Raw genomic sequence first — 18,595 nt, forward strand, 5'->3', positions numbered from 1 at the left:
TGTTGTTTAAAAGAAATAATGAATAGGAAAAGAAATAGAATGTACCTAATTTAATCTTATTTTCATCATCAATTATTTTGTGTATTGTTTGTGATAGCTACAGGTAAGCTAGGCCTGTGTGACATTATGTATTGTTTTATGTGAAATAATAGGAGAGTGGATTCTGCATTATAATAAGTTATAACATTATAATGTATTTCACAGACTTAGCTATATGTATGGCTAGTAGCAGAAAACAAGGTAAAAATAGAAAAATAAACAAAACAGCGCCTCTAGCGGCAAGTTTGCGCAACAAAGTAGTAAACTTAGCGTGAAACATTTCAACTTTTTTGAACAGCCTTCATTTTCCTGTTCAATAAGCGATCGCGTAATTTGATGCCGCAATCCGGATTCTATCGGGTCTCCGGATGTCCTGGTCGGTCAGATTATCCAGAGCGGTAAAAATCTGTCACGGTCACGATACTGTATTGTCACAGTACACAGATATTTCTAGTACCCACAATTATAATGCGTTGTCTATCGAAATTGTTCACGGGTGCGTATCTAGTCACATATTTTTTTAAAGTCATGATTATTTATTTATTTATCGTATGGCAATTACTAATGTAGTCATAATTATAATACCGCCGAAACCGCCGAAACGAAACCGACAACTCCGTAGTCACAGAGTATACAGAGTTATGAAAATCAATACATTATGATTTTCAACAATTGGGTAGTTTTGTGGGTAATAAATATTATTTCATTAAGACCGTCAATTAGATTATCAGAAAATATTGAATATTTTTCCTTTTGTCAATCAAACAAAAATAGCAAAGATGAAGCGTGTCAAAGTCAATGAGGGGGGTGACGTCACGCTGTACTAAAAAGTTTCGCTCGACATCAAAAAGTTTCATCTTTATCAAAATATTATGTCAAATATTTTCTTATAATCTAACTGACTGACTAATTAAAGTTTTTAAGGACACTAGCCTATTAAGCAAGTTGATAGACCCCTCTGTCTGACTTATGTCACGTTCTAGGCAGGGTGTTCTAAGTAGATCATGTTCTAGGTAAGTCATTTTCTAAGTAGGTCATGTTCTAGGTCTATGTCATGACCTACTTAGAAAGTTACCTAGAACATGACCTAAGTAAGCCAAATCCACCGTGATGAGAAAATCGCTCAGTTGAGAATTTTCTAAATAATTATATTTCAGGCGTTACTTTGCCCATAGTTTCATATCAATGGACTACACTAATAGGAAATATTACGCAAAGCTCAACGCAGGGGGCAACACTGGCACACACAACCAGTAAGCAAACCGCCATGACAACGTCAGTTCTCTTTATAGTTTGTCGCCATGACGGATCATGACATTTTATTTATTATCATGTTTTTTCAACAAAAAACATGATAATTTTCATCGATACTAATGATAGCGCTATATTTCCAAAATTTTACTTGAAATGATATGATACTTATTATGGCATGCTACGGACATTTTAAAAGACATTTAAGACATTCAAAAAAATGATCACGGTTTGTGCTGGTGTTACATTCTGACGGCCGAACACTGCAGTTAAATTTCCTATTTACCTTGAATACCTTTCCTAATATTTACTACGATCACAAATTAGCGTACTATTTTCACTCTGTGTACTGTCGAGGACCAGATGTGAAGATCGGGCGCAAACGGATACAAATATAACGCAATAGAGCGTGCGCAAGCGCTTTGCCCCTTGCGAAGCCTTCGTCATTGGATTCGATGCATTGGCTTTTTAGTTTGAGCAAACAAAGATTTTTTATTGTGTTGGGTTGTCTAGTGCAATAAATAACGTACCTTATTGTTTGTTTGTTTGTTTATACTCTTTATTGTACAAAAAGGAAAAACAAAAAGGTTACATAAATAAAAGTTGTGTTATTTAATCGGGTGCTACTTTATGAAGGCCTTGAAAATAGTTTCTTATGAATTGGGTATAGGTACCCCATAATAGACAGCGTTTGGGTACCTACATTTTAGTGTCCAACAAGTTTCGGTTTTGGCTTCGGCGCGTTTCGGCGTAAATTTGAAGTTTTGATAAAATTAAAGCAAAGGATTTTTTTTTAAATTAGAGTAACTAAATTATAATATTATTTTTTTAGGTTTACCTATCTACCTACAGACTGCTAGAAAAGGCATGTGTTATAGATGCCACTTTATATAGATGCAAGTGCCTACTTTTACGTCTATTGCATAGTTTAGAAACCCATTCTCGGCTCCCACAAAAGTCTGTCAGCAACTCTTAATAAGAAACTTCAAAACACCTCAAAATACCCCGACGCCTCCAAAACACGATGACCAATCTAAGGGCCACATTCCTCGTCATCAGTTCGTCCAAATGGCCCATTAAATGGCCCATTACTCCCATTAGACACGTATTTTATTCGCTAGAATAAAGCGATGGGCACATGGTACCTTTACCACAGAGCTTATAAATAAGACGAATAAATAGAAATGTTATCGCGTGTATTCTTTTTCACAGTCGATGACTTGACTTTTTCACACGTTTTTTCGTGTTTTCATAGTTGATACCTACTACACCTAATTTTGTTAACTTGATTTTTCGCTTCACTTGTAACTATTTATGTGATGGAATCTAAATTTCAACTTGATTTTCACGCATTTTTAGAGTTCCGCAGTCAACACTTATAGTTTTTTACTGTTGTATTCACTATGTAATTACGAAACTTGGCAATTATGCGTAGTATTGATGTTGACACTAAATCAAATGAGACGTTATTTTAAGATTGAAAACAAACTTTTCAACAAACTTGTCTTTCTTAATAGTTTAGTAGAATATGTATTTTGATTTCGATAAACGTACGAGTGCTCGTCACTGTCCCAATAGTTGGCACCTTTAATTTTATGTCATTAGCAATAGAAATGCAATGCCGGTGGATGCAAGTGGCAAGTTGTCGTTCATTGTGGCGTTCTAAGGGGGAGGCCTTTGTCCAGCAGTGGACGTCTTCGGGCTGATGATGATGATGATGATGAATAGAAATGACAGCAGGCTGTCGTCTATTGGGCATTAGCGTGTCGAGCACTCGGACGTTTAACTTACTAAACAGAACAAAACGAGGGGTAGGAGGGGGCTTTTCCCAGCATTTTTTTTTCAATATTTACTGGTTACAGCCGTTAAATTGAGTTCGGTAGTGATGTAATTTAGCCATTGTGCTTTTAGTTCACGTGAAATTTCTGTTTCTCTTACTAGTTCTGTGCTTTTTAACCACTAATGAGGCCTTTTTAATCTGGTTTGACACTAACGACGTGCGAGAATAGTTCTTAACACTTCCAACTAAACTCGTCGGTTTCACTGTATGTTGTATTTCGTGACTACGCCCGATTTGATCTAATGTTATTTTTGTAGTCGATTCGTCAAGCTCGGAGTCTAAAATTGAATTAAACGACTCACTCTGCCGCAGCGAATAGTGGCAAGCACAGGGCAAGTAAAGAGATAATTTGGAAATATTTGCTCGCGTTTTAACATTTAACAACTCAGTTTTTTACAGCTTAAGGCTGAGCTTCCACCAGTGATACTGTACTAGGATGCATTGCGACGAATGTGTCTGACTCTAGCGATACCTGTAGTGGAAACAGCACAGATATAGATTACACTAGATTACGCAAATGCATCTACTTCGCGTGTCCGAACCCCGACCAAACGTCGGGTTGGCCCCATACAAAGACTGACCGCTAACTGACTAATCATGACTAGTGACTGACTCGAGCCCCACGGCGCGGGCGGGCGGCGCTTTTTGAATCGATTTTGCGCGGACATCGGGGAATTCATATCGCTAATTCGCTCTTGATACGTCACAGTAGATATAAAAAAGTGACACGGTTGGTTTTCATACAGATTGAGGTGTTTGCGTTATCTAGCGTAATCTATATCTGTGGGAAGCAGCTTGGTGGAGTGAGGATAGGTAAATGAACCGTTTGTATTGGTTCATGACAAACACATTCTTCGCAACGCATCCTAGCACAACTCTCGTGGAAACGCAACCCGTAAAAGTCGAGTTTTAAATCAATATTATCATTTTTTTTATTAGCAATACGCTTCCTTGACGAAATTCAAGATTTATAAAACTACAACATTAAAAGATTCAACTGACAATAATAATAAATCATTTTATTTCAATTAAAAATCAGGAACGGTTAGTCGCCGGACAGAATTTGAACCTCCTCCTCCTGTGGCTTAACGCACCAGATGGTCCTGCCAAATGGATCATCGGGAATCCGCACAACCAACCAAAAATCTTAACCTTAATGAGGATTTTCTTTGTCTATTATTAAGGGTGTATGATGGACGCCACATACTTTTTCAGTCCTAAATAATACAAATAATAAAGAGCTATGTGACTTGAGTTAATGTTGGTAAACTAACATAACTCGCTTTTTCTCGGTACAGTCGAGTAAAAACTTACGACACAGTCTATGCCGGCCCTTACGGAAACCGGTCGCTCGGGACGAGTGTTCGGGCCTGCCTAACCTACATACACACACGTACGGTTTGAGGTCACCTCAGGGCGCAGTAGTACCTGCGATTACGCGATTACAGATCGTAAATAATCGTATTGCTGTCGTAAATTACCACCTTTAAAGTGTAAATAGCTGTTCTTACTTAGATGTACGACGGCATTCAAGATCAAAGTTGATAACAATCAAGCGTTACAACTTTTGATTTTAGAGCGTTAGAAATTTTCTTTTAATATAAATACAAGTAGGTAGGTATATACATACACGGGCAGTTATCTTGAATCTAGAATTACTAGCTGCCTTCCGAAGTTTACTCATATTAGTATTTAAAAAAACAACCGAAAATTTAACCGTTTAATTTCAACACCTCGCTGCAGCAAATGCTACTGTCATTTGTTTTAATTCATCAAAACCATCGCTTGACGACGCATCTTGTCTTGACTGGAAAGGCTGGAAAGTAATAACAAGGAGAGGTTTTGATTTTATTTAAACAGCGTTTTTATTTACGTTACTTGATTATTGAATTGCCATAGGAGTTCTTAGTAGGTAGGTACAGTCAGCAGCACCAATATCTGCCACAATAAAGCGTGCATAAATATCTGATACGATTCTATTTCTCGGGCCGGTAGGACGTGTCAGATATTTTTGCACGCCCCGCTGAGGCAAATGTTAATGCAGGGGACTGTACATGTGCCTCATTACAGGTCTAAATATCAAACCATTGGAAGTTCACGTTTTTGTTTATTGTTATTTTAAGAGTGAAAATAATATAAGTGTTAAAAATATGCCGCGTCGAAATAACCGGTTCAATTTTTATTCGATAAATCTAATTTTACTTTTCAGAAAATAAATCCTATAGTCAAAAAATTATCTTAGACGACTCAGCCACATTTATCACGGTTCGTAAATCACAAAATCGTACGGTGGCACGGATTCCGTATAAATGCAACTTTGCACTCAGCGTGTGCGCAATGCGCATGTAAATGATTGACATCAAATGATACTTCTACGCTTTAGGGACGCCTGCTTCGTGCCAGCAAGCAACCATTATGCAAATGTATGCAGGTCTACTGTCACGGCTTTGTTTTTAACACATACAGTGTGTGCACTATAACTGCTGAGTACCCTTGGTCTCAAACGAAAATTTTACTTTATGCACTCGAGCATTAAATATTTATTTTATACAGCCTATATCCAGCATAAATATGAACTGGAACTCCCATGCTGATATGAGAAGTGGAAAACTATTTTATGATAATTTTAGCTTATTTAAGACGGAAATTTGAGCCAGCCAATCGCTGTGAATATGATTAATTTTGTCGTACAAACAAAACACATCTGTTATATCAAACTGTATGTATTCAACTGGTTTTGAAAGTTACTAAATAATGACCTATTTGACATTCATTGCTTGAAAACATGATGGCTTATAGTCATCAGTTTTATCCTATAAGGTTTACTCACTATTATTATTATATTATCTTGAGACCCAAGGTCCACTAACACACCTGATAACAGTCACATAAACATAAGGTCGTCTACATAGATTGTATGTAGGGTTCTTACGCCTATGATCACGGGTTAGTGAGTTAAATGGTTAAAAAAAAGTTAAATGGGTCAACTAACTTAACACTAGTAGGCTTAATTACATGCTTTTACATTAACTTCACATTTATTTAAGTATCTATAAATGTATTTTATAGCTTGATTGTCGCCCACTTCTTTTTGTGGTATTGAAATGAAATATGATAATTATGCGTAGTTTTGATGATAATTGAATAATATGGTACCACCAAGCTGATCTAATGGAACCGAAATCTAAGCACTAGGACTACAAACCAAAATAATATAACCAAGCCATGTTTGAGCTTGTCAGAACAGTTTGTTAAAATTTGCCTTTACTTACCTATATAGCAAATCGTAGTAAAACATGAAATATATGTATATTATGGTTTAAAAAACGAATAAGCACGCTTTGATGGTAAAGTGAAATAAAATATAAAAAAATAATTGTGAAAAATAAGAATAGACCAATTAATGTGAAAATATAGTTAATGTGAAAAAGCGTGGGGCGTAACATAAAAAAAAAGTTCATATTTCATTGCCATTAAGTGTTTATTCCTATATTAATAACACTATTTTCATTATTCCCACTAATATACTTAATATGTTCACAGAGGAGGCCTGTGCCCAGCAGTGGGACGTGTATAGGCTGGGATGATGATGATGATGATGTTCAGATTAAAAAAAAATACAAACAGCGGAACGTAGAACCTTCTCCTTTTTGAAGACGGTTAATAACTCTAAAATTGCAACATTTTCGTACCGTCCACTGGCCACACGCATTTTATTACTCTTTTATTTAGTATTATTCCAATTAAATTCAATCACGAAATGCGGTTCTCACGCTCAAAACTCATTGTATTGTCTACGTGCCCTCTCGATAAGTCTCGATATCGATACCCGAAAACCATCGTATGCTTCGCTTCAAAAAACCACAGTACGACATTATAGGTACGAAGAATCTTAGAGCAAACTTGTCAAGTTTACGATTCGACAACAGCAAATGTATTTTTGTACATTTCCTTCAAGTTCCAATCGAACTTTGTAAACAGTTACGTTGGAATCCGTTAACGGAAACGATCGAGTAATTTCCGATCACTGACTATAAGAACATAGCCTTTATTGACTTCTAGACAAAGTTTAAAATTATAGTAGGTATAACAAAGCAACCGTATCTTTTTCGATGTGCAGGTTACAATCTCGCCTACTGACCTTGCTCTAGTTTGTATTTATATTCATGTTAAGAGTAACTATTGAAGCTCTTTTTTGCATGCATGCATGCTATGCAAAATTCTGTTATATTTGCTGTTATTTTTGTCTATGTCTTATTTTAGAAGCATTATTTCGATTCTCCCTAGATTTTTATAAGTATCATCAAATTATTCTCAATTTGGTTCTCATTTGAGTTGTTTCTTCCTTTCAGGTAAATTACCAGGTGAAGAGGAAGACTCACCAGCACCAACGGCTCCACGAATTGCAATACCTTTAAATGAAAAAGCAACTGAAATGCCAAGTTTTCAACTAACAACATCATCCACTCTCCCAACACGAACAACATCAGCAGAGCCCCCGTCTACAACCGAAAATAGAACTGAAGATACCACTACAGAAGAAACGGTAACAGAAACCCTAAAACCGAGACCAAGACTGCTAAATTTAAGTGTAGATGATCTCAAAAATTTCGCTTTTGCCTTGCACAATCAGACTACAGTTAATACTAAGAAACTGACTGATCTCAGCGATGTGACTCTAGATGGGGAAGACGAGTATGAACCTCCGAAAGTAGAGATACCTAAGCTCGAGAAAGATATGCCTGATAAATTTTATACAAATTTACAAGCGCCATTCCATCCGATACTGACGGTTGACAGGTCTGACGAAGTAAGAGAAGAGGCTGATCTTTGCAGAGAAAATGAAGTTTCATATAAGGTTAGTACTTAATCATTCGTATTGCAATATCTTTAAGTACTTAAGTAGTTTAGATCTCTACGTTTGATCTGATAATTCGTTCATGTACTTTCTCAACCTCGTATCTACCCGAATTGTATCAAACAAATCAACACCATCATTCTTAATAGTATAAAGATGATTCTAACTAAAGCAATTTAATGTGGCCAGATACTAGGTTGAGACAAATTGATGTTGATAATATGCGCATCACTTAAAGCACACAATGAATACCTTGACTTTAAAAAATTTAAAGAAATATGATGCTTTTTAAAATTTGTAATTCTTATTCATACTAACTTACTTACCTAAAGTAGGTACTAAGCTTGTATAATAGAGTTCTCTTGTATCAATATACTGTTCGTAAGTATTTTTAGATGGTTTGCGAACTTTTTATACTTATTAACAATTCCATTTTCATATAACCATGCTTGATTAATTAGTTCCTTTGTCTACTATGTCAACCTGTGCCCTTTCTACTCTGTCTTTTTCTTCAGATTGGGGAGCGCATCGACCGGGCTTGCGAAGAGACCTGTGAATGCATCGCTGGCGGTATCTTCGACTGTTCTCCTCGCTGCAAGCACCCCTACATTCGGCGCGGGAGGCGCATCAACGACCCGCTTTGCTTCGAGTCACCCGTTGATCAGTGCTGCAGCATCATCGCCTGCGCTACTGGTAATGGAGGTAACCGTAGCTCGTGTTTAACCGTTAACCGTGAAATAATCAGGCGCATTGGCATCGTCTACATATTACATAGGAATACTGCCATACTGCCAAATTGCGTGAATACTGCCAAAACATGTGACATTACATACAAAAATCTAGTCTTTAGTTTAAGTATAAATCACATGGGTACAAAATAAGATATCGACAGTAAATTCATAACTAGATATTTAATATTTTTTATTCAATTCAATTCAATTTATTTATTTTCAGACAACTTGGCCCATACAATAAAAACCTTGCAGACTAACATAGATAATCAAAAGTCACAAGATAGATTACAATAAATAAATAAAAATTACAATTAAAAAAAAAAAAAAATTACATACACAACATTTTTACATTTTGCATTCGTGTAGACCTCAATTATGTGGTAAGTACCTATGCATTAAATGTTCGGTAAGTTAAAATGGTACCTTGAATTAGGTACTCAATAAGTTTTTATAAGTTAAAAAACCATTCCACATCCACGGGGGTCTTATTGTTTCTGGTATTTAATAATTATCTATCCTACTCAGAAAAAAAATCCGGTCTCTCGGTACAACAAAGAACTTACGAATTATCGACTACCAAATCAAAGCATGTTTTTATGCAACAATTAGGGCAAATAAGAAAATCAACACTGCCTTTAGACACCAGCGGGATTGAAGAATGCGATGAAAGTGTAGAGAATTGACGACAACCAATTCGCAAATCATAAAAATAATAACTTGTGAAATTTCCCCATAAAACGAAAGCTGTAAAGTTGTATAAGGGTACAGCACGCGCTCCGGACTGACGAACACTCGGTATCGTTTTCCGGCTCCCAGCATTTCATTTCTGTTTTTAATGTGCTCTAGTTACAGTATTATTTAAGTAGAATAGAAGGTTAAGATGACATACTTGCGTACTCGTAGTAATTTCTCCGGCTATCTTAGGGACACCACACCTATCGACTTTAGCCGAGCAAAAAACGCTTTACACCCACACAATAAGAGCGAAAAAGACGTTTTTCCGTCAGTAACCGCCGAGCCCATCTTATTGCATGGGCATAATTCGTTTTTTGATCGGCTAAAGTCGATTCCACGTCGATAAGTATGGGGAGATTATACTCTCCGAATATCAACCGTTTTTAAGTAGAATTTCTTTTTGTCACACGGTATAAGGCAAGGGTAGAAAGAGATGATGAATCGGCTTCAGAATATCTTAAGCACTTAGAGTTAGATCATGATACGGTTTACGGCAAAGTGCTTTTGTTTATAAGTATTCTTAAAGATGGATTTAACTTGTTTACAGACTCAAAGGTGATAAAACTGGAGGTGTGCCGTTACGGGAACGACACGTACCCTGTCGGGTCCAAGTGGAATGTTGGATGTGAGCAGAGGTGCTCCTGTGAACCCGAATCCGTTGTCACGTGCAAACCTAGGTACATAGAATTGGAGGGAACTTCACAATTTGCCGGAATAAAACTATGCTTTATTGTTAGGATCGCAAACTGTCTTCATAGGTCCTAATTTTTGTTTAAATCGGTTCAGCGATTTAAGCGTCAAGAATTAATATAAGTAGATAAATAAAGATAATTTCGTATTCATAAGATAAAGGTAAGAAAAGTATATTAGTTAGGTTGGAAGTTGGGATTTTGTTCTCTTTTAAGTGTCTTACATGAATTTACAAACAGTGAAATAATAGCAGTTAGAAATCAATACTAATGTATTGTCATTAGGATTTAAGACTGATAAAAAGTGTTATTTATAAACTACACTTTATGTTCATTTTCTTATCTTTCTTCCTCTAAGTTTTATTCCTCGCCGCAGATGCAATCCTCTACCCCAATCGGACAAATGCATCAACGTGCAGGACCCTAAAGACGCCTGCTGCGAAGTTCAAGTCTGCGATGTGTCACAGGACGTGCACGAAGAACCTGTGGAGAACACAACCAGTACCACGAGTACCACTACCACTACTAGTACTAGTACTACAACCACCACTACCATCACCAGTTTTAGTACCACGGAAGCACCGGTATGTACAACAGCAAATAGTGTTTTACAAGTTGTTACAGAGGATTTACAAGATGTTATAAAATAATTCCTACTAATATTATAAGTGTGAAAGTTTGTGTGTATATGTGTGTGTGTGTGTGTGTGTGTGTGTGTGTGTGTGTGTGTGTGGATTAAGTAGGTAGATAGCTAGACGTCTGGAGTATAACACTTAAGCTGCGCGTTTACTGCATCGGAATCGGAACGTACGAAGCGGACGGATTTGTTGCTTTGTATGGATTTCTATGGTACTACATGCACTGGATTGGCATTTCTGCGCCATAGAAATCCATACAAAACAACAAATCCGTCCGCTCCGTACGGTGCGCACGCTCCGATTCCGATGCAGTGGACGCGCAGCATTAAGCTACTACTTTTGAACCGACCTCAAAAAAGGAGGAGGTTCTATGTTCGACTGTATGTTTGTTATACCGATATTCCCACGAGATGCATGTAAAATCCCAAAGTCCTAACTGCTAAGTCCAGAGTCACAAAATTTTGCGCAGGTGTTTATCAAACAACGTAAATGAAGACCACTGTTTAATTTTTGGGAATTCAGTAAAACCTTTTATTTGACTACCAGACCAATGTTTACGCGAGCGAAACCGCGGGAAAAGGCTAGTCTAATTCACAGGCGCTCGCGATAGCAACCACCATCTCTTTCTGCCCTCATGCCATAATGATAGACAGAAAGAATTGGCATATGCGATAGTAAGCACTCGTCATCTCCTACTCTTGTCCAATAACGTTAGACCGAAAGAAATGGCGAATAGTAAATCCGAGTACCTACGAGACAGTTGCCTCTGATATTTTTATTTATATTAATAGTTTTTGGGTTACCGTCTGTAGACTACGACGGAAGCAACAGAGTATAAGAACATTACCACCCTGGTAGCCACCGATCGACATACAAACAATCGCCCCACTAGACTGGATGCGGTATGCCATTTGACGTACATCACGGGTACCACAGGGCACTTAGAATGAGATGTATAACTATAAGCAACACACGATAATGATTATGGGCACCAACATAGATCACAATGTTTTGGACACTCAGTGGGAGACACTTTCTAAATAGTAAAGCTAATAGAAAAAATCTTCTTCGAATGATAGGACTGATTTGCATTCCTCTTCTTTCATTCTTGTTGATAATCACGCCAGTTTTCTTCAAGACAGTCATAGACACTTTATATTAAAGGAAAGGTTTTGTCAACACATCTGACTAATAAGTTGCTGCCGCTCCTACTCCATAGTCCGTTCAGTTCTGTTCAGACTTACTATACTTACTTACCCCCGATTGTTACCGAAAGATTTCCTTGAAAAAAGTTTAACATTTTGCACCTACAGGCGGTCTTATGATGTATGGTGATGATATATTACCGTTGTTAACACTAACTGTGAAAGCGATTGCATTGTGCTAGCTATGTGTGAACCATCACCTAAATGTTAGCTAGTTTTTCGTTTTCAAATGTAACTAACTATTATGCACTTATTGCTAGATGTCCAGTGGGTTATAATTTCGACTAAGCACTCTAGACACAACCATGTTCAGTGTTTGAAAGTAAAGTAAATATATCCCCAAATTCTTCCCTGTTATTTTAGGAGGTTATTGGGTTAATTTGTCTGAATTACAGAGTTTTTTTCTCGATTTTTTTTTATCCAAAGTTAAGTCAAGCTTTTGACGCGATACAATTAAAAAAATCCAAAAAACATTGCCTAGGGTGTTCAGTTAGACTAACCCAACCATCTACCGAAATAATCCGGAAGAGTTCGAAGACACTTTGTGCATTTACGACACATAAGTACACTTATGATGCGATTAATCAAGCAACTAATTCAAAAATCGTTTTCAGCTTACATCAAATATTAGCCAGGAGATTCCAAGGTCAATGCGTCCTCTGGTCCTCTCTGAACCAATCGGATCTGTCAAAGTGTTGCAAAACAATAGTGTGCAAGTTAACCTCATGCACATGAACAGTAGCAAGGATCCCATCAACTTGCTCCTGAGCAACGACGGCGGGAGGTCATTCAAAGAAGTAGAACTGAAATACGATAACATGATCTTAAATCTGGACAGTGGGAAGGACTATATTTTGAAGACGAGAGAGACCGGGACCAAGTTTAATTTCACGATTACTGCATCAGATCCTAGCAGTAAAGAAGTGAAGGAAGAGTTGATACATGTGACGGAGAAGATTGGGTGCCACGAAGATGGGAAGTTTTATGAAGTTGGTAAGTATAACCTTTGGGTTTTTGTTATAATTGTTATTCAACATCTTCTTCTGTTCAGTATCATACATATAGCTGTCAGTGACATTGACATTTATCTCGATAAATGCATGTTGTGCTGAAAGTACATGGTAAAAAATATTGCTAGGTAACTAACTATGTTTGACTTAAACCATTCACATTCAGTACAATACAATATTCTTTATTGCACACCTTTTTGCATTCCTTTCAGGCGAAGAATTCCACATCGGCTGCACGGAACTTTGCGAATGCACGGGCGCGGAAAGACGCGAGTGTGCTGCTCTGGAGTGTCCAGCGCATGTGGGATTGGAACTGGTGTCCAAGGTAGCTGATTTCTTATAGATGCTTTTAAAGACGCCGTTCTTGGCAAAATCGTGGTCGAAAGTTGTTGTGAAAATTGCACTTATCATTTCATTCATCCATTCATCAACGGGCGTATAGAACGGTACAACAAAACGATTCATATGAGATTACGGAGCTCCAAAATTCGCATCAAGCGGTGTAGTGCTAACCTTATTACTACAAAATCCGATTACTACTCAACAGTTTGTCAATCTTATGGCTGTTTGTTGCCAGGGCTGCGTACGGTGGGCGCCAACGCCGCCGCCGCGGCCACCCAACTGCTGCCCTCGCGCGGCTCGCTGTTTAAGCGATGGCACGTGCCATTACAAGGAAGTTGCGTAAGTGTGTTAAAATCACGATCATCACTTAGAAAGCATCTTCTATTTAGACTTCTCTTAAAGAATCCTGCAATAAACAGCCGCTGGGCGCTATCTTGTTCAACAATGGATGAAAGAGAAAAAATTCAAGTGAACAAGAAGGGAAATAAACTCATACCTACTTCCCCAAAGGATTTTGGAACAGAAAGAAAACCATGTTATAGTCATAGGTAGGTAAACCACGGCAAAGCACGACCTAATGTACAACCTTGTCTCTATAAGCCATCATTGTTTTGATCAAGGAAGTCACTGGGACGTTTATTGTGAAGTTTCTACTGCAGGTCGAGTTCACCTAAAGATATTTCTTACCACCTTCAGGTACAACCTCTTGAAAAGTGTGCATAAGCTATTACAGAGTTCTACTTTTACAATTAAAACCGCTTTTTCCAGGATACCCAACTGGACTGAGGTGCCCATATCCCTGACAGGATGCGAGCAACGTTGTTTCTGCGAGAACGGAGAGCTAGATTGCCAGGAGGTCTGCACGCCGCTTTCGCCTCTTCCGCCCCAGAGCCTTCGCTGTCCGCCACTTCATCGTCCTGGCCCTGTCAACATATCTGATGAGGACTGTTGTAAGCAGTGGGGCTGTGTGCCTAACGGTAAGCCTACAGGATTTTGGAGAGTGTATCAAAAATGGTTTCGGTAAAAGTACTTAAACTAAAGTAGTTAGGTACCTGAAATTAATAATTAAAACAGTTCTGCTCACGTTTTTATAAATCAGAATATGGCCCGAGTGGTTTCAATGCTTTCGGAAGATCTGCATCAAGGTACTTCAATAAGGCTACACACACGCGAAGGCAACAGAGAGAGTGGGGCACTGTTTTGTTACTGTTGTTGGAGTATCCGCATGCGGTATGACTTATAAATATGCGAATTGAACCGTTTTTAATTATTAGTTTTATAAATAAAGTCTCACGAGAGCTTAAGTACTATCTAGTCACCTGAAAGATTATTTTTTATTTTATTTATTGCGATTACAAACAACATCCATTCATTTAAACAAAAGTTCATTATACCACTAGGCATCGGGTCAGAAAGTCCTTTGCATTTCTTACATATACCATACAAATATTTAAGAAAAATCATGCCACGTATCATCAAGCGTGCAATGTAGTTTTGAAAAAAAAAACTGCTCGAGCGCACGAAACGTGAAATTCTTAGTATTCTCGATGGTAGGACTAGGTAAGGTAGCTAATTAGAAAAAAACAAATTTTTATGGCAACATTCATTGGCGAGGCTCATCATAACTTATTGCATGTATCAAACTGACACTGCATGATCATTCATAATTCATTTTTACTTACAGCGGGGAACACATCTCGTTCATTGTCTATGCCGATGACAGACGTATACTATGTGACGCCGATGGTACCAGTGATCCCCGTCACAGAAGTACTTTCGGCCCCAGAAGACCCAACCGACTCTATGCTCACCTTTTACAGAAACCTTATCCCAGCCAAACCCGTCCTAAAAACTTTTAAACCTACCTTTAAAAAGTTCGAACAGGACATACCAGAAGACGAGCCCCGCGAAAACTTGACAATGGGTTTTGACTTGCCCAACGACGAATACAAAACTGAAGCAACTCCTAATGATGCCTATCACTTCAAACCCTACACAAACCCGTTAAAGAACCGCTCTGGATACTTTTTCCCTCAAAAACCCGATACTACCATAAAAAGAGACGAAATAATGGAAAAGTACCAAATGTCCGACCATAAAATGCACGAAATCATCCGCCAACCACCGGTCACACCCAAAAACCAAAACAGTATAAATCTTTTAAATAAATACTACGAAACTGCGACAAAGATCCCAGTGCAGACTTTCGAAAAATCTCATTATTTTGCACCAACTTATGTGAAAAGCGAATCAGATGACTCTGATAATTACGTTCAGCCGAATGTCAACGTAATAACCCCAATGCCGATACCATATTTCAAGCCTTTAGTTATTCAGAATCATTCACTATTACACCAACCGGAACACGTCGCGATCCCTATACCCGACAACAAAGCTTTTCCTCTATCAGACACCGAAGCATTTCCAATATCAACAAATTCGGATGCCAAACACAACTTGCTTGGAAAACACGTCACAGTACTACGGACGAAAGACTTGACGCAAAAACGACCGACTGACCTCCAGAACCGTTGGGGCCAAAGCAGCACCAACATGCACGTACTGACTAAACAACCTAGTCCTTACGAGACAGTTTTGATGAGAGCCATACCGAATCCAAAACTTGAAACGGCTTCATCTTATGAACGTCATCTAAAAAGTCCGGCAGTTTCTGGAAAACCTTACTCGACATTAGACTTAGAGCATCTTCTGAGTCAGATGGAAGTGGAATCCGAAGTAAACCGGAACCTCGGACGGTCGGCAGACAAAAACCAAGATACTGCGGCAGGTCAGTGACCTGACCATGGTTAAGATCCTTCTAGTATGTGTGTAGAGGGTGTCCTGACTGACTCTCCAAGCCGACTGACCCTACTTTCATGACGAACTAACTCAATTTCTTAGTTTTAGTATTAACTCGCAGTAGTTAATTTTACAAGGATACATTATTTACTAAAACTTGTACCTTTGACGCTTACATTAAACACAACAATATTATTTGCGATGTTAAGATAGTAGTTTTTATAATAACTGTTGCTTAAGCTTATGATAACAAATGTGTACTTCTTAATCATCCCATTCAAAAGGTGTAATTGCTAAATTTCCTCGTCAGCACTCTACAGTCTACAGAGCTACTTCATACAAATCATGTTTAACATTTCCAATACCTTTTTTCATCTTTTTCTTAACCTTATTTACTAATATCTGTCTATCTCCTCGCAAAAGATCTCCAAGCCTGATATTTGTGTATTTCTCGTTTGGGTTCAACATAAGACTGCAACCAGATACTAAAGCTTTACAAATTCTAGGTACGCCGACTCCGGAGATGGCAAACTCAACGCCAACTCATCCGCTATTCCTCCCGACCATACCTCCAGAGATTCACTTCCCACAAGACGACGAGTCGGATTACGAACAGAATAATATACATCGCCCTATGAACCCACTGGTTACTGGGATACCAGGTAATGCCAACCTTATCATCCTAACACCAACATTATCTAAAAAAAAAAACAATTGCATGTAGTCAATTTTTAGCCTTATAATCCAAAGAGGTGAACTTATGGGGATAGGAAACAGATGCATGAAACGATAAGTGCCAAATGACAACAGATGTTACTGAGGTTAAATATTCATCCGACTGTGTACACTGTTACGGGTTTAGTAACTGACAAAGTTACCTAAATTGAACCAAATAAAAAACCTTGGAAACGTATTCTAAACACAAAGTAAAGTCACATGTGTTTTTATGTACAATAAAGAGTTTTACTATACAATACAATACATGTCTCACACAGCACTCATTTATGCTTTCTATTCTAACCCTCAGGGTTGCCGCCTGGATTGACAGTGCCGTTGAACTTAGGAGATGAGAACAAGAAGCTGACTGTGATAACCCTGGAGTCTGATTCCCCGACCAGCATCAAAATGCTGTTCGGTCTCCCTGCCGTGCTCGTTGGGCTGCGGGGCAGCGTAGATCTGAGATACACTGACACGCAGTGAGTTATTTTTATTTACCTCCTTATATACCTACTACTAGCTATATCCTGCGGCATCCCATATATATATAATATATCTCATCCATATTTCCCATCCCATATATATTTCCTTTTAGCAAAACCAGATTTTTAGGGTTCCGTATCCAAAATGGCAAAAACGGAACCCTTATAGTTTCGCCATGTCTGTCTGTCTGTCCGTCCGCGGCTTTGCTCAGAGACTATCAATGCTAGAAAGCTGTAATTTTGCACAAATATATTTGTAAACTATGCCGACAAAATAGTACAATAAAAAATTAAAAAAAAATTGTTTTGAGTGTACCTCCCATAGACGTAAAGTGGGGGTGTTTTTTTTTTTCAGCCTACCCTATGGTGTGGGGTATCGTTGTATAGGTCATTTAATTTTGATTTTGATTTTGATTTTTCGATTCAGTGATTTGTTTGCGAAATATTCAACTTTAAAGTGCAAATTTTCATTAAAACCGAGCGTCCCCCCCTCTAAAATCTAAACCGGTGGGTGGAAAAATTTGAAAAAAATCAGGATGGTAGTAAGTATATCAAATTTACAAGGAAAACTATAACGGTTAAGTTTTCTTGAGAATTATTAGTAGTTTAAGAGTAAATAGCAGCCTAAGGTATAAAATATACCTAAACTTGGAATATTCCGTACAAAATACGAAATCCTTGGAAAAATATTACTTAATTTTTTCGTAATGGCTACGGAATCCTATTTCGGGCATGTCCGACACGCTCTTGAACGATTTTGTTGTATGTAGTAGGTTTCAAAAATCATCAAATGAGAAACCTGGACCATATAAATATGTGTGACCTGTTTAATCTCTTTGGTAGTTATTATTCATATCCACAAAATTAAATTTAGATAAGTACTTGAGTGTCACCCGGAGCCAGAGTAAGGAATAGTCCAGCGACAAGAATCCAACTCTTAAAACGTGATGATTATCACAAATTAGTGTTAATTAATTACTTATCTACATCATCCAGCGACGACGACATCACGCACTGGCAATCGCAAGTGTTCGCGCCAGCAGACGAAGTCCTCACGACCTCCCGTCTCGAGTTCCGTCTGACTGGACTGACTCCTGGCACCCTGTACCGGCTGCGAGGGAAACTTTACCTCCACAACTTACCTCTGGAACCAGAGAGCGAGATCTACACCATTCGCACCCACGATGTGCCCGTGGTAAGTATAGTTTTGACAAAGCTTAAATTTTTCAGTCGCTGCGGTCAGATGTGAGGCAAAT

The 18,595-nt window shown here is 38.1% G+C and overlaps 1 protein-coding gene across 2 annotated transcripts in view; it reads left to right on the forward strand.

Moving 5' to 3' along the window:
• Positions 1-18,595, forward strand: part of sas (stranded at second transmembrane protein) — a 71,034-nt gene that overhangs the window by 45,331 nt on the left and 7,108 nt on the right. The window contains exons 3-13 of one of the 2 annotated variants that reach the window (XM_074094559.1): positions 7,483-7,988; positions 8,504-8,690; positions 10,005-10,134; positions 10,523-10,730; positions 12,604-12,982; positions 13,212-13,324; positions 13,577-13,680; positions 14,110-14,318; positions 16,647-16,802; positions 17,168-17,336; positions 18,336-18,534. In XM_074094559.1, the coding sequence (XP_073950660.1) occupies positions 7,483-7,988; positions 8,504-8,690; positions 10,005-10,134; positions 10,523-10,730; positions 12,604-12,982; positions 13,212-13,324; positions 13,577-13,680; positions 14,110-14,318; positions 16,647-16,802; positions 17,168-17,336; positions 18,336-18,534 (2,360 nt within the window). The remainder of the gene's footprint in view (positions 1-7,482; positions 7,989-8,503; positions 8,691-10,004; positions 10,135-10,522; positions 10,731-12,603; positions 12,983-13,211; positions 13,325-13,576; positions 13,681-14,109; positions 14,319-16,646; positions 16,803-17,167; positions 17,337-18,335; positions 18,535-18,595) is intronic. The other variant, XM_074094560.1, reaches the window with a different exon arrangement.

The sequence above is a fragment of the Choristoneura fumiferana genome, chromosome 11, assembly GCF_025370935.1.
Source record: "Choristoneura fumiferana chromosome 11, NRCan_CFum_1, whole genome shotgun sequence".
NCBI lineage: Eukaryota > Metazoa > Arthropoda > Insecta > Lepidoptera > Tortricidae > Choristoneura > Choristoneura fumiferana.